Source organism: Cucurbita moschata, unplaced genomic scaffold, assembly GCF_002738365.1.
Source record: "Cucurbita moschata cultivar Rifu unplaced genomic scaffold, Cmos_1.0 Cmo_Scf00014, whole genome shotgun sequence".
Taxonomy (NCBI): Eukaryota; Viridiplantae; Streptophyta; class Magnoliopsida; order Cucurbitales; family Cucurbitaceae; genus Cucurbita; species Cucurbita moschata.
The window spans coordinates 4,469,232-4,489,063 of record NW_019268530.1 but is presented as its reverse complement, the minus strand read 5'-3'; the positions used below and the strand labels follow the sequence as shown (position 1 = coordinate 4,489,063).

The 19,832-nt window shown below is 37.7% G+C and overlaps 4 protein-coding genes across 9 annotated transcripts; 2 read left to right on the top strand and 2 right to left on the bottom strand.

Annotated features, from left to right (window-relative positions):
* Positions 1-611: 611 nt before the first annotated feature.
* On the top strand, positions 612-2,499 carry LOC111452392. Its single transcript, XM_023093091.1, has 2 exons — positions 612-1,590; positions 1,974-2,499. The coding sequence occupies exons 1-2, from the start codon at positions 991-993 to the stop codon at positions 2,055-2,057; spliced, it is 684 nt and encodes a 227-aa protein (XP_022948859.1). The 5' UTR covers positions 612-990; the 3' UTR covers positions 2,058-2,499.
* On the bottom strand, positions 1,959-9,872 carry LOC111452391 (two-component response regulator-like APRR1). 5 transcript variants are annotated; one of them, XM_023093090.1, is made up of 8 exons: positions 8,117-8,227; positions 6,343-6,531; positions 5,841-6,002; positions 5,605-5,738; positions 5,178-5,345; positions 4,548-4,638; positions 2,094-4,148; positions 1,959-1,988 (listed from the first exon to the last, which is right to left on the bottom strand). In XM_023093090.1, the coding sequence occupies exons 2-7, from the start codon at positions 6,512-6,514 to the stop codon at positions 3,214-3,216; spliced, it is 1,662 nt and encodes a 553-aa protein (XP_022948858.1). In that variant the 5' UTR covers positions 6,515-6,531; positions 8,117-8,227; the 3' UTR covers positions 1,959-1,988; positions 2,094-3,213. The 5 variants fall into 5 exon arrangements, with proteins under 5 accessions (XP_022948858.1, XP_022948856.1, XP_022948855.1 ...); XM_023093088.1 differs by lacking the exon at positions 8,117-8,227 and adding an exon at positions 6,977-7,256; XM_023093087.1 differs by lacking the exon at positions 8,117-8,227 and adding an exon at positions 6,635-6,966.
* Positions 9,873-10,557: 685 nt separating this feature from the next.
* On the bottom strand, positions 10,558-14,341 carry LOC111452869 (ribulose-phosphate 3-epimerase, chloroplastic). The gene is made up of 10 exons (XM_023093787.1): positions 13,963-14,341; positions 13,418-13,532; positions 13,173-13,313; positions 12,974-13,087; positions 11,992-12,070; positions 11,391-11,500; positions 11,239-11,295; positions 11,092-11,161; positions 10,884-10,996; positions 10,558-10,762 (listed from the first exon to the last, which is right to left on the bottom strand). The coding sequence occupies exons 1-9, from the start codon at positions 14,076-14,078 to the stop codon at positions 10,947-10,949; spliced, it is 852 nt and encodes a 283-aa protein (XP_022949555.1). The 5' UTR covers positions 14,079-14,341; the 3' UTR covers positions 10,558-10,762; positions 10,884-10,946.
* Positions 14,342-15,589: 1,248 nt separating this feature from the next.
* On the top strand, positions 15,590-18,313 carry LOC111452822 (galactoside 2-alpha-L-fucosyltransferase-like). Of its 2 annotated transcripts, none has more exons than XM_023093724.1 (3): positions 15,590-15,763; positions 15,851-16,221; positions 16,728-18,313. In XM_023093724.1, exons 2-3 carry the CDS (start codon positions 15,927-15,929, stop codon positions 18,185-18,187), a joined length of 1,755 nt encoding a protein of 584 aa, XP_022949492.1. In that variant the 5' UTR covers positions 15,590-15,763; positions 15,851-15,926; the 3' UTR covers positions 18,188-18,313. The 2 variants fall into 2 exon arrangements, with proteins under 2 accessions (XP_022949492.1, XP_022949493.1); XM_023093725.1 differs by lacking the exon at positions 15,590-15,763 and having other exon boundaries at positions 15,945-16,065; positions 16,154-16,221.
* The last annotated feature ends 1,519 nt before the right edge of the window (positions 18,314-19,832 follow it).

Sequence of the window (19,832 nt, the reverse complement as noted above, 5' to 3'; positions counted from 1 at the left end):
ACGTCACAATGTCTAAGGATTTTTTTTTATTTTTGTTATCTATAAACCTATACCCGAATATATATGAAACATAGCCTATGAAGTAGCACTTCATAATATTAGCATCAAGCTCGTCTCTCTTCTCTCTTCTCTCTTCTCTCTTCTCTCTTCTCTGGATCAACATGAACATATGCATATGTAGCACAACCAAAAGTTCTCAACTTGAACTTCAACGATGACAACCCTATATTTATCAAGTAGGCTATTGTATTCACAACATCAACCCAAAATGCCTTTGAATTAAGGTTAAAAAAACCCCAAAATGCCTTTGAATTAAGGTTAAGAAACATCAATGTTTCTTATGTGTTGTGGGAATAGTGTATTCATTTTCAACATTCAGTAGCGATATTGTATTCCAATAAATGAAGTCGACGTCGATAATAGCTTTAAAGACCAATTGCAACTTATCTCTAGTGAAACGAGAGAGAAGAATGAACGTAACAAACTTAGTTAAAATAATTATTGATCACCCGATCAAATACATCAAATAGACAATAAAATAATTGTTGCAACAAAGTCTTGCACATCTTTATTTCCAAAACTAAAATAGAAATTCTCAAAATTAAAATATTTAAAAGAAAAAGATGGAACCTAAGAATAAGAAAGTTCAAACTTTAAAGGGAATGAGATGGAGTGTTCGTCATGATGGACCTTCTTTTGTTTGGGCCTTCTCTCATCTCCTCAAATGGACATCGACATTTAGGGCACCAAAAAGCCTAATTTTTCTAATGGGAATTTCGAATTCGTAATTTTGTTCTATCGGATAGAATCGATCAATAATCTTCAAGGGCAATTACAAGTTCAAACATCCAAGGAAACACGACTCGGTTCCTTCCTGTTGCATGAACGCATCCCAAGGCGTTTTCTTTGGATCTCTCAAGCTCAAATTACTCTCCATTTTTTGTTCGTTGCAATTCTTTATGTTGAAAAGGGAATTGGGTCGGCAGGTAAATGGCAGGTCATGAAGCCAGATCGGTTTTCGACTGGGAAAACTTCCATTCGTTGAATTCATATCAGTCGTCTTCTTCATCTCAGCAGCCGAAAATCCAACTGAAAGAATGGTCAATGGTGGGGATTAGGGATTCTCTTCCCAAAGACGATTTCTCCGTCTTCCCACCTTCAAATCACGAGAATCTATGGCTACCATCGATTGAAGGAAACGAACGAGGAAGCCCAGTTTCATTTCAGTCCAATTCGCCATCCTCATCGTTTAGGTCGTCCCAATCATCTTCCTCGTTCTCATCTTTCTCACTTTCTGATGATGAGACTTCACATCCACAGTCACCGAGCCCATCTGATTGTCAAATTCGGAAGTCCATGGCGGCTTCTAAATGGATGGCTTTCGGGGTTCAGATTCTTCGCTCCCGGATTGCTGCAATGACTTCCTCAATTTGGCCCAATGCTGCGCGTAGAACGGCTGTTTGGTTGTTTTCCCCTGCTGGAAGGATTGGGTTATTGGTAACCCTCTGGTGGCTTTACAAGAGACTTCGTCAGCGCCGTTTGCGTCATAGTACAGAACAATTAAAGATGATGATCAAGGAGAAAGACAAGGTTTGTCAATTTCTGACCTCCAAGTGTTTGTGACAATGCTTGTAAGAGTTTTGACGCCCCCTGTATTCTGCAAAATGGGTATTAGAGAATATAATAGCTCTTTTCATAATACAACATTGCGTTACCAACTTACAAAATAACATGATATTGAATCTGGGTGTTTGAATTTGAAGTAAACCAAGTCATGACTGCATGTGGGGGGTTATCAGAAGTAGTTTAGTTCTTGTCTTTCTTGGCATGACCTTATTCCCTTCTACATTATGCTGCTCCTCTCCACTGTCTAATTAAAAATCTTGGTTTCTTTAGTTGAAGAATGAGCTCAAGAGCTATTGTCTTGCATTTGTCTGATAGATTCTGGGGTTTTTTAAAATTTTTTTATCCAGAAAATCAGCCAACTACTGCAACAAGTTGCACAATTGAATAGATCAATGTTATTAGCCCAACAGAAAGTACTGCCATCAAATTAGAAAATGTGTCAAGGTAGCCATGTTTAGCGTCTATACCAGAGATGAGGCGGCAATAAGTATTGCAGCTATTCTGAATATCTTGCTCGTTGAAGAAGTTTAGGCTTGAATTCTTGTTCAGATTCATAGAAGGAATCCAGTAGCAGTAGAATCGAACTGACACAGAAGCTCATGCCTTTGCCAGGGGAAGAGTATAAGGCAGGCACCATGTATGTCTCAAAACGACATGAATCTGTTTGTGGCTGCACAAAAACAGATGATCAGCTCAGAGATGCAATGTATACACAGATGATTTGTATTGATTTTTTCAGTATTTGTTCCAAGAAATATATATATTAGATTAGGATTTTCTTGTAATGTCTTTGCCAACTTCGTTTATTGACTGGGAAGCTTATGCTTATGCACAGTGTATTGGGGTTTGTAAATCGATATGATTTGCTTGCAATGTTAAACCATAAAACTATGCACTTCCTGCAGAGCATGCTTTCCAATAGAAACTGACAAGCACAGAATCATATTCCTACTTCCTTTATACATTTAATTTTATATCAACACACTTCCATCAGCTTATCTGATAATACATTGAAGACAGTTCATGAGTTCTGATAAAATTGAGATTGATCTTCTGGCTAAGAACTTTCGCAAGTTACATAAGTTGGGATCGGGAGAATAGGGTAAGCTCTTGGCCGTTTCGACCGACATCCCAATTCTTCTCGGCAGTAGATTTTTGATGATCTGATTCGACCAACTTAAGTTTCACCAGGGAGATGGTATTGAAGCACATGTATTTTAGCCCTCAAGACCCCAGCTTGGGAAATCCATGAGCAGCAAGACCGGATAAAGATTACTCAAGAGAAGTAGTTTCTAGCCACCAGTAACCGCAAGGCTACAAGGACCTGGTGCAAGCAAATGGTGTCATATAACAGCAGAAATGGGTATCCTGCCAACATTGCCGTGATTGCATACAGTAAATATGCACACTTGCTTGCTTCACTGGATAAACAAGCATTCTTCAATAAATATTCCATCCGGATCCATACAGGAACTGAGTAATGATATTTAAGGCATTCGGAGCATAAATTTCAGGTATTCCGGGATCACTAGTGCCGCGGAACCATTTCAAATGAATTTCCTTTGTCACTTGGACAGCAAATCTCTTCTAATATCCTGAAACATCATCTTCATGAGAGGAATCTCTTGATAGTTGCTCCTCATCGTCATCTTCATCCTCGACATCATCAGCTGATGCAGGATGTCCATTTAGATCTACATTGACACCATTTACCTTTCTAACAAACTGGCCTCGAACACGAGGCCTCCTCTCTGCAAGCCGTTTCCTATTAACATACCTAATCTTCTTATCAAAACAACGCTCTTTCCTTTTCTGCCTAAATTTAATCAGTGCAGCCTCTCTTCTATCCAATTTGTTCGATTTTGCTTCATTGGAAGATGAATTTCCAAAAGATGGCCATGAATGAGTATTAGTAGAAGCTGACATTTGACCAGGTTGTAAACATATATTCATAGGGTAATAAGGATAAGATGCCACACCACTTATATTGGGAGGACAATGATGAAATTGACCATATTGTGACATCATTGCCGCACGATTTTGCATATCATGCAGGTTCTTTTGGTACAGTTGCGCCGACATCATACCTTCTGGCATATAGAACGGATAAGCAGTTTGTGTTTGCACAGGTAGGCCTGACATATCATGTTGAGATCCATTTTGAGGATGCACATGCACTTGAGAGCGATTTTCTTCATTGATGTTTCCTTCCCTGTGAACTTCTGAGCCAGCAGGTGGCGTACAAGATTTCTCCATAGAAAAAGAATCAGGAAAACTAGTACTGCTTGGGAATTCGTCTCCTTGTGAATGGGTTTCCAAGGCCTCCCCACTTTCTTGTATTTGGGGAAGACGAACTGGGTGCTGACAAGTTTTTTGATGATTCTCATCCAGCAAAAGTCGTTTGGCATTGTCTTCTTCATCTACTGCCTTGTTTTTCAGAGTTCTTGATTTGACATAGGTAAAGAATGCAGATGATTCACCGATCTTTAGTTCACTCTTTCTAGGGCATGATAAAAGTTGCCCTGCAAGACGCAGTAAAAGGATTATAATGCACGCTCAAAAAATAGATGGAAGGAACAAAAAGTTACTTGAGAATCAACTAATTATAACACAAGATAAAGCCATCTTACTTTGAGACTATCTCAGATACTAAGCAATATTAGACATTAAAAGTCTAGTAAGTTATCTCTAGCATAAAAAAAAAAAAAAGACAATCCTTAAGCATTTAGCAAGAATGGACATCCAGTATGGGACAACGACAGTTGCCATAATTCAGATGTAAGATGAGTCTGTATCATGAAACATAGTTAACGCTCTAGTGCATTCTAATTTGACGTAATATTACTAGCTTCCATTTGAAACTTGGACTTTTTTCAACATTATGCTCATGAAAGAGCAGGTTGATGTGATCACTGGCTTACCTGTTCGACGCTCACTAATTCCAGGTACATCTGGCTGATGTTCCACAGAATAAACAGCAGGAAGCTCTACCAGTGCAGAAGCAATACCAGACTGAACAAGTAAATACAATTTAAATGAAGTTCGCAGTTGAGGTAAAATATAAATGACGTCTCAGTAAGATAATGAATAAATAAAAGAAATAGGATTTCCATGAAGGTCCTCAAATATATGCATCAAGCATTTAATAAACTAGTTCGTTCTCGACCCATTTGCAATACCGATTGTAGGGATTAGTAGTGGGACTATCTGTACAATTTAGACGAAAAAAACATCTAACAGATACTCTCAATAATCATGAATAAGATGTAATCTCGTAATGGGACTATCTGTTAGAAGTTTGGGAGAAGTTCATTACATCATTTTTCAGATTACTTCCATATTTTTCAGATTAATATGGACTTTTGGTGGTAAGGACAGGATGTTTGGGAGAAGTTCATTACTTCATTTTCCTTGCTGTATTTATCCAAAACTGTTAGCTACTATATTTAAATTCTTTTAGGGTTATGACAGAAAGCAACCTAATGATCAATTTAGCAATATAGTACTTTATATTGCACCTTTGTTTCAAAAGTTAACCAAGTCATACCAACCTCATCTTCCTGATGTGTTGCAATTCCCATCTCCGGATTTGTGCTCCTACGTGACTTGTCATCTGTGTCATCCGAGAACAAAGTAGTACTATTTGTATTAGCATCACTTGGGTCTGATGCCACCATATCAAATTCATAATTCAAGATGTTCTTTTCTGCCAGTCCAAGCTGCCATCATAAAACAGATAAACGGGTTGTGTGAGAGGAAGAAATTGTGAGTGTTTTTGTACAAGAAAAGGAAGAGGTCTGCAAACACCAGGCGTTGACAAGCTATATGAAATTTGAAATTAATAAATCAAAATGGCATACATCATCTGCAAAAAAAATTCGAAGGGCCACTACACACTTTTGATTGCATGTTTTCTAGGAATTGATGCAAGGACAATGTAGATAATCAAAAATAAAATATGAGTCCAAGGAGGCAAACCATGCGTCTTCTTCTCCACATGTGTGTCCATAAGTTTAATAGCTCATTTGTTCGTAACGGCTTTACAAGATAGTCAGCTGCTCCAAGCCTCAAGCACTTAACGACTATAGGAACCTCATCTTGTGTTGACATCACTTACAAAGCAAGAAAAAAATAAAACAATACAGGCGAATCAGATCACTCTGTTAGTTTAATGATATTAACGTTTGATGAATTGGCAATAACCCACAACTTACTGATAACAGGAATGCGTCGCAGCTCTTTATCCCGAGTGATGTACTTCAACATTTTCATACCTTTGGCCATTGGTAGGTCAACTTCCGAGAGTATAATATCAATTTCAGGTCCTTCCGCATTCAAAGCATCAATGACCTGTCTAGCCGAACTCACGGAAATGACTGACAACAAAAAGAAAACCTTATATCAGTGAAGTAGTTGTCATTTCTGTCAATTGTTAGTATTACAAATTACGTAGAAAGTTAGAAACCAGTGAACAGATAAATTCGTTGATGCACATAGAATAAGACAGTGATGACAATCGCATTTAAGTTTATAGACTTAGGATTTGAAGGCAAGCACAGAATATCACGAGCAACTACTAGATCACTATACCTAACCGAAGTCTTACACCTCAAAAACCATTCAAGAATTTCAGTAACTGAAAGAACTAATTATCATGCATTAATTTTAGCATCCAGAAGAATCTATTAGGGGGGGGGGAAGAAAAGAAACTTGTACCTTGGTAGGAACATTTCAAAAGAAGCTTGTAAACCTCATCTGCACTTTTGGAATCATTATCGCACAGCAAAATCCTAACTTTGCTCCTGTCTATAAACCCATCTCCCCCACTCTTTACCCCGCTACCACAGCCTCCACAATCTTCGTTCAAATTGAGCTCCTTGCAATCCATAACTGATAAATCAGAACCTACACAAAACGTGAATCCCTTCCTAAATACAAAGCAATCAACCAAAGTCCATAAAAGAAAGCAAAGAGAAAAGGGAACACACAAAAATGGTTAAATACATACTAGAGAAATTCCATCCACAGTTTCGTCAATTTTCCCACAGAATCCAAATTAGGGTTAGGGTTTCGATCACTGACTTCATTCACGAATCAGAAGATAACCCATCTCGTTAAACACCAACCCCATCAAAATCAAACCAAAAAAGAAAAAAAAAAACCCCCTCAGTTAAAAGCTCATGAAGCTGTTGAACCAGTTAATCATTTGCGCAAAGTTGTACAAGTTACACTCCTCGATAAACAATAAAGCGAACGCTTTCAGAAGATCGGAGAGGTGAAGATCAAACGTGACCACCAGAACTCAATTAAAAAAAAAAAAAAAAAAATTGTTTCACCGAAGAAGGCGCACGTTAGCACACGTCTGGATGGCTGCTGGTGTAGCGTTAACGGAGAGGCGCGAGCGAAGGCAAAAGAAGATTTTTTAGTCAGCGACCGTAAATGCTTATATCTACGAAGCTTTTGCTTCGTGTCTGTGTTTTAGATTTTTTTTCTTTTCCCAAAAAGAAATATCTTTGCTCGATCAGCTTCTAAGGCTAAAATGCACCGGATTGATCGGCAAGTAGTGGGCGATGGAGGGCTGAGATTGAAGAAAGATGAAGCTCAGGATAGCAAAAGCAAGAACCAGAAGAGAGAGAAGAAACATAAAAAAGTGCAAAAGCGTAACATTGGTTTGGATAGTTATGTAGAGATGGCGAAGAAGCCACGTCACCTCCAGATCTTCTCCAATCAACCAAATGAAATATGACCCATTCCCCATTTTCTCTTTTCATAGATATTCTTAATCTTTCCATTGGTGGACTGTAAGTGTTGGCAATCCTACGTGGCATGCCAGTTCCGTCCACCTAGGACCGCCCACGTGTCTTACCTTTTGACCTTTTCTTCCTTTCCCAGAGAGTATAAACCCCCCCCCCACCTCCAACATTTAAAAGAAAAGATCAAATACACTATACTTTCGAATCTCTCCGTCCTCATATATTCTTAAACTCAAATAAATAAATAAATAATATGGGTTGCAAGTACGAATTGTCCTTACTTTGTCGTTGAAGATTCAATCTCCATCCCCTTTTCATTTATGTTAAACCCAAATGAACTTGACGACCGTGCTCCCAAACTCCATCAAATGGGACATTGGGATACTGCAACTAGTTTGTTACGATAAAGTTACCATACTAATGGTTTAATTAGTTGGATCGAACGAACAGTCTATCTTTTCGATTCCTGCGACCATGTATCATTTTTCTGATGGATGGTGAGTTTAATATGGCTTGTAACATCATCCCCAAAAGCTCTATAGCTGAGTGGTTGGTGGGTGCTAACTGCTAAGTGGATTGTAAGGAACTTTTGGGATCAGATTTCTATCTATACCATATACATTTGCACAATTTCATCAGAAGGGTTAAGAATAAGATTATAAAGAGATCTATTAAGCTAAAGGAATACTAAATTCAATTTCAACTAGTTTGTTGCAACACAAAAATAGCAAACTTACCAGGAACACATTAGACGCCAACAAATGCCTCTGATATTGTCTCTGATTTACAGTTATCCGTCCGGATTTGTGTTGTTATGTTGTCAAGCATCTCGTGAATTAAACTCACATCCTTGTGAGTCTCATCTTCCGCCACGAAATCACATACAACTCCATTAATCTCGACCCAGCTTCTTCCTGAAGGTTTCTTCACTCCCAGTTCAAGCATGTTCTTTCTCAGGATGGCAGTGTCTTGCCAACGTTTATCTCCAGCATAAACATTAGCTAGAAGCATTAAGTATCCAGCAGCTTGGTTGTCAGGTTCGATTTCGAAAGCCAATTGTTTGGCAACATGGGATGCGATTGCATCGTTCTTGTGAGTTCTGCAGCCGCTGAGAAGTGCTCCCCACACAGCATTGTTCGGCTTCATTGGCATACTTTCAATCAGTTCCAACGCTTCATTCAGTAAACCTGCACGGCTCAGGAGATCAACTAAGCATCCATAATGCTCAATCCGTGGGCTGACTTCGAAAGTTTCTCGCATAGACTCGAAAATTCGGATTCCATCCCTGATTAAGCCTGCATGACTACAAGCAGTGAGAACCCCAATGAAGGTTATCTCGTCAGGTCTTACTTCATCTTGGCCAGAGCACAGCATCAATTGAAAGACTCTAATGGCTTCTTCTCCATGGCCCTGCTTTGCAAACCCAGTGATGATGCTCGACCAAGACACAGTGTTTCGTTGGGGCATTTCTTCAAACACTTTGCATGCTTCATCCATAACACCACAACTTGCGTACATGTGAATCAGAGCATTGCTCAGAGACACCAATAGTGGCCGGTGTCTACTCCGCCATGTTCTTTCGACATATCCATGAATCCATTTTCCTAATGTTAAGTCTCCCAATTCGGCACAAGCTGTCAAAGCAGCCACCAATGCCACCTGATCCAATTCCACACCAGCCCTTCTCATTTGATTAAATATTGACAAAGCTAGCTTACAATGGCCATTTTGAGCAAGTCCTGCTACCATGGTAGTCCATGTCCGGACATTTCTCTCAGGCATCTCATCGAAAACTTTTCTAGCCCCATCAAAATCACCACGTCTAACATACCCTGCGAGCAAGGAATTCCAACCCACGACATTTCTTTCAAGCATTTCATCAAACATGTAACGAGCTCTCTCGAGATCAAAACCCCCCGCTACATTTGCGTACAAATTGATCAAATTCGATCTAACATACGTGTTGGAGTGATACCCATTTGCCAAAACTCTCCCATGAATCTGTTCCCCCTCTCTGAATAACCTCGATCTCGCACACGCACTCAGAAGAAACGAATACGTAAACTCATCAGCCTCAACTTCCGCCGCCGCCATTCGCTTAAACAGCTCAATTGATTCTTGAGGCGTTTTGCTCCGCGCATGGCCTCTGATTATCTGGTTCCACACAGTCGTACCCGGCGAACTAACGTCCTCGAATACTTTCTGGGCAGTTCTAAGAGAACCGAAAGAGACATAGAGCGATAAAAGATTGACGAGGATGAAATTTTTCTGGGTTAAACCGCTGGTGACTATCTGGGCATGAATTTTCGTAAGATTACGAACGGATTTACAGCACTTCAATACAGAGAAAAGAAATTGTTGCCTGGCTCTGGAGCTTCTGCCAATGGCGGAAATGGCGGTTTCGTTAACTTGCATTTATCTTCCAGATTCGACACAATACGATTAGGACACCAGCGTCAAAATCTTCTGGAATGAAAGATTTCTTGCATTTTGCATTTGGCTGACACTTCAATAAATGATAAAATTGAGAATTTTGTAGTTCAATTATGAACGTAAGAAATAAATTGAATAACTTGTCACACTCCCAAATTTTCAACTTAATTTACTAGTCCTTATAGATTTTAAATTATACAAACACCCAAATTCTTACATCAATCTTTTTGTCTTTTTAAATTAAAATCATATATCAACATTAATCTACAAACTTAATATTATTAAGGGACCTAGAAATTATGATTAATATTACGGAGAGGTGTTCGGAGTTAGAATCTTGGACAATTTTTAGACCCAACCAATTGTTCCAACCATATATTCTTATATTTCAAATAACTCCTATTGAATAATGAATACAGCTCAACTATAAATTCTTTCCATTTTGTTTGCTTAATAAAATATTCAAATTGTAATAAAAATAAAATATTAGTCCCTAAAATATCTATTTATTTATTTATTTTTAAATATTTAATTAAGATTTTTAACTCAATTTTAATATATGTTTTTAAAAATTACCTTGAAAATAATTCAAAACTATTTTTAAACGTGGTTAAAGAATAAATAATTACAAAATTAGATAAAAATAAACACAAATATATGAATATATAATTATATTATATGTTTTTAAATTAACATAAATTTAAATGCGTTCGATTTAATCCAATTTAATTTTAGGAACCAATAATAATCCGATTCATAAAATTTTTATTCACTTGAATCCAAGTCAAGTCATTTGTTTATATTATTGAATTTATACTGAGATGCTATAGTACATAACAAATCTACAGGCTTCTTTTCACAAAGGAATAAAACTGTGAAGCTGGCATCCATGGCTGAGACGAGCTTGAAGAACACAACGTTCTGCTATCTATGCAGTTGGAGATTTATCTCTGCATTTGCAAGAAGAAACAAGTGGTAAGATCAGGTAGCATCGTCACAGTAGCAGATGTCGTGGATAATACAATCATATTCGTTTTCCATCGATCGAAACGACGACGAGGGACAACTTACGTGGCAATGAAGAACACAGCAATACTATTAATTGAAACAGCTCAGATCTTGTACAAGTCACTTTCACACTGCAACTGCCTCGGGCCTTTTGCTCGTTTTGATTCCTTTTATGGCTGTTCGAGAATCGATTCGAGGGCATAATTTAGTTAAAATGTACTGAGGATTTGTGAGAAGAGGGAGTAGAGGGAACTGTATGGATCATACATACCCTCTGCATAATCTTTAGCTCCAAAAACAGCAGAACCTGCAACTAAAGCATTAGCTCCGGCCTCTATGACCTGCAAGACCATCCAAAAACTTGGTTTAGAAACTTATGTAGTATGAGTTGTTATGGTGGGAATGTTATTGTATGCACCTTATATGCATTGGCTGGACCGACGCCACCGTCCACTTCGATCCATGGGTTCACTCCCTGCGACGAAGTAAATGAAATGCCAATGGCTTTTGATTCCTTGTAATCTTCTAAAACTCATGGAACAAGCTACAGAAAGGAAAGGAAAATTGTACCTTTTCAGCACATAATCTTCTTAATTCTGAGATTTTCTTTACTTGGCTCTCAATAAAGCTTTGCCCACCAAAACCAGGATTTACCGACATAATTAAGACCAAATCAACCACTGAAAATAGGCAAAGGGCATTGTCAATCCCTTTCGTTTTGTTCAGATAATTAACGCGTTATTCTACGAAGTGGCATCCTAGAAATATTCACTCTTAACCTCCGCATGGCTCCAAAATATCAGGTCTTATTCTCTCATCCAATCAGTCGATCACTTTTCTTGATCATTTTGCACGTTACTCAATCTAGGTGAATACAAAGAACCGGAGAGAGTAAAAAAGAACATTGACTAATGGCTTATATACAAAGAACACTAGAGAGAGCAAATAGAAATATTGGCTAAAGGTTTATGTTGATGACTTCAAGTATGTACAATAGAATAGAAAGCATTTTTTAAGCACGGCAAGGCGTATATATATATATATAATTCAGTTTACTCTATATATAGCTTTACCATATATAACTATCTTGACTATTTTCCATATATAATTTTATATAACAATTTAATAAGCTATAAATGAGCCCCAGACTCCACGTTACAACAGCACTCACCATCAAGAACATATTCTATTGTGCTGAGTGAGGTAGCAGGATTTAGAACCACTCCAGCTTTAGCTCCAAGACTTTTTATCTGAATCATATTTAAAGGAATGGCCTATGAATAAAGATATATGATCTTTCCATAAAATGCAAGAATTCCGTCTAAAACTAAAGTCATTTTCATTTGCAAGTCAAGCAAGTAATGCTTCAAGAATGAAGCACAACGGAACCAAGAAAACAGCCATAAACTCTTGTAAAAGCAGTTTTCAACAATATGATTGTGTTTTTCTGTAACAGCCTAAGCCTAAGCCTAAGCCCACTGCTAGTAGATATTGTCTTCTTCGGACTTTCTCTCAAGGTTTTTAAAACGTGTTTGTTAGGGAGAGGTTTTCACACCCTTTCAAGCAATACTTTGTGGTCTCCAATCGAGGTGGGATCTCACAATCCACCCGCTTGGAGGCCCAGTGACCTCGTTGGCACACTGCCCGGTGTCTGGCTCTGATACCATTGGTAACAGTCTAAGTCCACCGCCAGCAGATGTTGTCCTCTTTGGGCTTTCCCTTTCGAGCTTCCCCTCAAGGTTTTTAAAACACGTCTATTAGCGAGAGGTTTCCACACCCTTATAAGCAATGGTTCATTCTCCTCTCCAACCGATGTGAGATCTCACATTTTTAATCCACAAAGTTTCAGAACAATAAGAACAGTAGGAACACACGCCTTCGTTTTATTCTTAAGAGCATGTTGAATTTTATAGTTTTATCTTCATTTCGATCTATATCTCATTAGGATTTAACAAAGAAAAGAAACGTGTACCTAAGCCCGAATTGCGTCACAAAGGGAACCTTACTTGAGCAATGTAGGAACATATCCACTTCCATTGTATTCTAAAGAACGTCTTAGATTTTGCAGTTTTTTCTTCATTTAGATCTATATCTTGCTAGGACCGCACACGTGCACCTAATTCCGTACTACGTTGCAGAGGAGGAAAACTTACTTGATTAAGGGTGCGATGCAGATGGATTGTAGAAGATTGCTCGCAATGAACACTAACGATATCAGCACCAGCTTTTATAAAGTCAGGCACACGCTGCTCTGGCTCCACAATCATCTACAATGCATCGAGTTTATGTTAACAGAAGTACTCAAGAATCAGTGCTACAACAAAAGAGAACAAAAATGAGAAAGAAGCATACCAAATGCACATCTAAAGGAAGATCTGTCACGGGGCGTAGAGCATCGACAACAAGAGGTCCAATCGTGATATTTGGAACGAAACGACCATCCATTACATCAACATGAATCCAATCACAACCTGCCAGTTCCACAGCTTTGACCTAAACAAGACGAGAATTTCAATCTATAAAATCATTGGTATAAAGCTCCAAAGCAATTTGATAACAAAGAAAAATGATGGAAATATCAGAGCACAGAACAGAACCTGCTCTCCCAATTTGGCAAAGTTAGCAGAGAGGATTGAGGGAGAGACAATGATATCAGATTTTGAGTATTTATCAACCCGAGCTGAAGCTTTCACCACATTTTTGTAGCTTCTCCTAGAAAGTTAGCAACAGACAGTAAACAGGAGAACATTGTATACCAAATATTTCGTCATATACCGCAATGGGTGTCATTCATTCTACTCTATTTCACCACAGATCGAAGGAACTTAGAACATAGACGAAAGCAAGCTCTTGCAAAACACACAAATCAAATAAACAAGAACAATTGCAAGAAGCTCAGCAGTTCAATCTCAGAATTTCAATGAGACGGAATGAATTATCACCACATGCCAAGAATCAGAAAACTAAACTAAATTAAATTAGGTATTCCCAAAATCAGGGCAATGTAAGAACACAACCCTTAGTTCACTCGCAGTCAAAGATTGAGAAATTGAATTCCAAGGCCTCCAAGGGATGTTAGAGCGATCAAACGAAGAAAACGAAGAAAACGAAGAAAACGAAGGGCACCCATTAATCAAATTACCTCGAAAAGGTATGGGAGGTCGGTTGAGAGAGGGCTAGTTTCTGAAAAGTGAGACCTCCGATCAACCCACTGACCTGGGAATTCATAGTGGATTGGCATAGGGAAGCAACAGCCATTTTCGACTTGGAGTGAACAAACAACCCTTTCTGGGTTTGAAAGGTTAGGTAAGGATGCGAAGAGTGATGATTTGTTGTTCTCCACTTAACACGCTCATGTAAGAGTAGGACTGCCAAATCCAAACAAGAAAATTGGGAAAGAAATATGAGTGGTTGAGGATGGGGGGCGTACCACCAGAATTCAGGGATTGCTTATCGGCAATGGTTGGCCTTCGATCTTGCTGACATGAACGAGAGAAATTCAAATGTCTTCCTTTGACAATCAAATTTAGATTTTGACTTCTTTCTAACCCATTTTCATTTTTAAATGCTATTTGCTGATTTACTTTTATTCTTTTTTGTTAAAATTTTAAAACACTCCCCTAAAGAACCATCGATCAGAGATTACAAGACATTTGGTACAATACTACGGTTTGTACAGTACACTTTATAGAATACTGCTTCCTACAGTACACTTTATAGAAAACTACCGTTACAATACTACTGCTTACAACTATTGCTTACTACTTTGTACAGGACACTTTATAGAAAACTACTGCTACAATATTACTGCTTTGTACAGGACACTTTATAGAAAACTACTGCTTTGTATTTCTTAGGTAGGTAGGATAGACGGATATATTTATACTAAGCCTAGTCAACCATAAATATAAATGGACTCATACAATTATTGGGTTTGACTCTATTAGATCAGTGATGATATTTTAACCATATGACTATATTAAAATTTTCTAAATCATTATTAGATTTATTATGCGTTATAAAGTTGAATGAAGATAGGAACTTAACCAAAATAAATTTTAAACTAAAGTTGAAAGTAGATAAATCAAAATAGTTTTTAAAAAATAGTATTTAAGCGAGCATTTTTTCCTATCATCCAATATATATATTGAATTACATAAATTTTCAAATGACTTGAGAACTCGATCAACATAAAGATTGAGTTGAATTATATATATATATTATAGTTTTGGTTGAATTACATTTTTGAAAAATCGAAAATTCAAATTTGCGAATTTATATATATATCTTTTTTGGGTAAAATTTACCGCTCAACCCTAATTTTAAGATTATTATAAAAATTAAGAATATTGATGTTAATAGATGAGACACTAATAAATTGTAAAGAATTTATATTTAAATTTTATAAAATTTTAGTTATTAATATAATGAATACGGTGGATAAGTAATTTTTTTAATAATTAAAAAAATAATCGAATAACCCAACTCGAAAATAGAGAATTAGGTTATAAACTTTATTCTATTCTATTTAGTTTCTTCAAATCACTAACCCAATTCACTCGAAAATTTTGAGTTAGAAAAAAAAAAAATCTTCAATCCAACTCAATTAAAAATGGTAAAAAAGAGACTAACAAAACTTGAAATTAATTACACAAAGTTAGAAGGTTGGTATATTATGTTCTTCCCACAAAATTTCAAGAACATTCCAACAACAAATTGTTGCTACCGTTACAAAGAAGAACTATATCTTCTCTCTATCAATATTATATATTTACTTCAGTTTTTTTCTAAATTAAACTAACGATTTATCTTGAAGGTTTATGAAGCGTGAATGGCCAAATTGATCCAAATTTTCAAGGAAAAGGACGCACATAGATTTTAGTCGCGAGTAGCTGATACTGATAGATCATAAAGCTTTGGAACACCGACAAAGCGGGAATAGAGTAAGATTTCGATTAGGACTCACTTTATTTCTTCGGTTTATTGAATTAAGACAAAAAGTTGCAGCCCTGATTCGGCGACCTCCATAGACCGACACAGGTCCTCTTGAAGCCATCTGTTTCCAGTTTCCACAACCCCTTTTGCTGGAACACGAAGTTTAAACCCATGAACCCTACATTCAATCCATACCCAGATGAAAATTATGCAAAAATTAGGCGATTGATGAGGCAGACTGCGGATCATCACAACACCCTATCGGACAAGGATCCGCCCACCGATTTCAACAGCAACCAAGAAACCAAATGTGGGTTCAGTTCGATTCGAGTATTGGGTACGGTTGTGGTTTTGTTGATGTTCATTTCTGTGATCTTTTCACTCTCTGTTGTTCTTAGAGACCCGCCATCTGATGCTGCAAATGATGGCTCAGATATGTGGATTCCTCAGTGGAACTCTGACCTAGGTACTCGATTTTGAACTTTCTGTAAATTGCTTCTTGCTCATTGCCATGTGAATTTCAGTTCAAATCGCTTTCAATTCATTGTGTGTCGAGTTCTTGAAGAGCCACCTTGTATTCAAACTGTTTGAGAAATTGACTGATTCAGTACTGAATGTTTAAGCTATCAAAATGATTTGGAATTTTGTGGCAATGAACTTGGATAAACCATTCAGACAAGTGCAGTATTTTTATTTGCCTCTTCTATCATTTCCACTACATTGTGAATTATTCTGAGTTCTGCCTACTCTTTCTTCATGATGAACTGACCCAATAGAGACAAAGATAAGAGTATCTTCAAGACTTTCCCTTCTTTATTGTGAGATAATCTGTTCTTATGTGCTGCTATATATGTAATCTAATAATTTAGTGTCTGATACTTGGGAAATTCTTCATAATTAGTCTTCCCCTGTAGCCATTTACAGTGAAATTTGTGTCGTTCCAAGTATAATCTGTTGGCCTTCTTCTTTCAGTGGATTCTAAGGATAGAGATCTTCATACGGCTATACAGCCAGAGGATAAACTGCTAAGTGGCCTTCTTTCTGCCAAACATGGTGTAGGTTCTTGTCTCAGTAGGTACAATTCAGTGTCTTATCAACACAAGCTGGCGTTCGAACCCTCTTCTTACCTGATCGCCCAATTGCGGCGTTATGAAGATCTTCATAAGCGTTGCGGAGTTTATACCGAATCTTATAACAAAACTTTGGAGTGGCTTAGGTCTAATGGTAGTAGCAGCTCCTCAGACTGTAGATATCTGATATGGATTTCCTTCAGTGGATTAGGGAATAGAATACTAACTCTTGCTTCGGCGTTCCTTTATTCTCTCCTCACGAATCGTGTCCTACTAGTCGACCCCGGAACCGACATGACTGATCTCTTCTGTGAACCATTTCCTGAGGTTTCCTGGTTTCTTCCCCAAGATTTTCCATTTAAAGAGAAGTTCAGCAACTTCAACCAGAACTCTTCTGATTGCTATGGGAAAATAATGAAGAACAGCATGAGAACAGATTCAAGTGGAGTGATCTTGCCTTCTGTTGTTTATCTTCATTTGGTGCATGATTATGATGATGATGATAAGCTTTTTTTCTGTGATCAAGACCAAGCTCTTCTGCAGCAATCACCATGGCTTGTTATGAAAACAGACAACTATTTTGTCCCATCTCTCTTTTTGATGTCGTCATTCGAGAAAGAACTCAATGATCTTTTCCCGAATAAAGATACCGTTTTCCACTTCTTGGGTCGATATCTGTTTCACCCCACGAATTCGGTTTGGGGACTGATTACGAGATATTATCAAGCTTACTTGGCTAGAGCTAGTGAAAGAATAGGTATTCAGATTAGAGTGTTTGATACAGGGACTGGACCTTTCCAACACATCCTGGATCAGGTTCTGACCTGTACCCTGAAGGAGAATCTGTTGCCACGAACCGATAGGCAGACGAATATGACCGGTCCAGTTAGTAATCCAAAGTCGAAGGCCGTGCTGATAACGTCCCTGAGCGCTGGTTACATGGAGAAGTTGAGAGACATTTACTGGGAGAATCCAACAGTGACGGGAGAGAGAATTAGTTTCTACCAACCAAGTCATGAGGAACACCAGCAAACTGAGAAGAGTATACATAACCAGAAGGCATTAGCAGAGATGTATTTGTTAAGTACAACTGATGTATTAGTCACCAGCTCATGGTCGACCTTTGGATATGTGGCTCAAGGTCTTGGCGGTCTGAAACCATGGATATTATACAAACCCGAAAACCGTACTGCCCCCGACCCACCTTGTGGTCAAGCCATGTCCATGGAACCCTGTTTCCATGCACCTCCTTTCTATGACTGCAAGGCTAAGAAAGGAGTTGACACTGGTAAACTTGTTCCTCATGTAAAGCATTGTGAGGACATGCCCTGGGGGATTAAGCTGGTTGATCGATATGATTGATTTTGCTGTTTTTTTTGTTGTGATAACTGTTGGAATGAACAAATTTTGCAGTTTGTAAACTACTGAAAAATATCATCGGTTTAAGCTGATATATTTTAGATTCCTCATATGTAAGATCCCACGTCGGTTAGAAAAGGAAACGGAGCATAACTTATGAGAGTGTGGAAACTTCTCCCTAGTCGACACGTTTTAAAACCATGAGGCTGATGGGATACATAATGGGCTAAAGTGGACATATTGCTGCTTAGGTTGTTATGCCATATTTCCAAAGTTTCCATATGTATTATTATTTAGATTTGGTAGTGAATTTAAAAATAATTTAGAGTTTGAACCTCTTTCTCTCACTCTAAGGAGAATGTCGAGAAGTTTCCCACGGCCGTCTACCAACCCACAACAAGAGATGCGAATGAAAGTGTCAATTCACCAGAGACATGCCAAAAGAGATAAAACGACTTGTCTACCGTGACCCAGAGAAAAAGAGAAGAAGATAATATAGTTTATACAATAAGAAACAATCTAAAAAGGTTATAAATGAATTAACACGTAAAAAGTAAAGAAGAAGTGTTGTATCGATGTAAAAGTAGTGGATAATATTGTGGAAAGTGGTAGTAGACATCACGTTTCGACGGTGACAATACTTGATTCCATTATTCTTAAAGATGTGAAGCTTGATTTTTCTTCTTATAACCTAATCTCGAAGATAAACTTGTATCTCTTTCTAGTTTCTTCTCAAGATTATATAAATACAGTCAAATTATACTAAATCTTAGGTTGTGCATTTAACCTAACATACGTAGATTTTACACGATAAGATTTTTTTTAAAAAAAGGGTCAAATACTACTTTATAGTCTTCAATAAACCATGCAGTTTAATGGAAAATGTTTTTGCATTTTAATTGGTTGAAACTATATAGTATAATCCAAAATGCAAAGTTTATTTATGTTATAATACTTGATACACATAAACTTTGTAGAAAAGTATTGGGATTTTCTTTACATGGAAATATGGATAACCTTCATCTCCCACCCAAACAAAAAGGAATTAAATTAAATGTATTAGAAGTAAAATGTCGTAAATAATTCAGTGAATTTTGCTACTCAAGAATTCAAGGGGTGGGGTGGAATATTTTCTTGTAAAAGTTTTGGTGGGTGATATAACGAACTTCATAGCCAGCTCTGCATACCAATGCCATGTGGCAACTCACGATACGTCCACATCAATCACTATGTGTGGTGTTGTCAAAGACGTGATCGAATCGAACCTTAAAAGTAAAGGTAACAACTCAAGCTCATCACTACCATATCTTCGTCAGCCTCACAGTTTTAAAATGCTTCTTTTAGAGAGAGGTTTCTACCATCTTATAATGGTTGGTTCGTTTCTCTTCCCAACTAACGTAGGATTTCACAGTCCTCCTCCCTTGGGGGGCCAACATCCTCGTTGGCACACCATTCGATGTCTGGGCTCTAATAACATTTGTAACAACCAAAGCTCACCGCTAGCATAGATTGTCTAATTTGATCCATTATGTATTGTCGTCAGCCTCACAATTTAGAAATGCGTCTTTTAGGGAGAGACTTCCAAACCCTTCTAAAGAATGTTTTGTTTTCCTCTCCAACCTAGGTTCGATCTCACAGTAAACAAGCG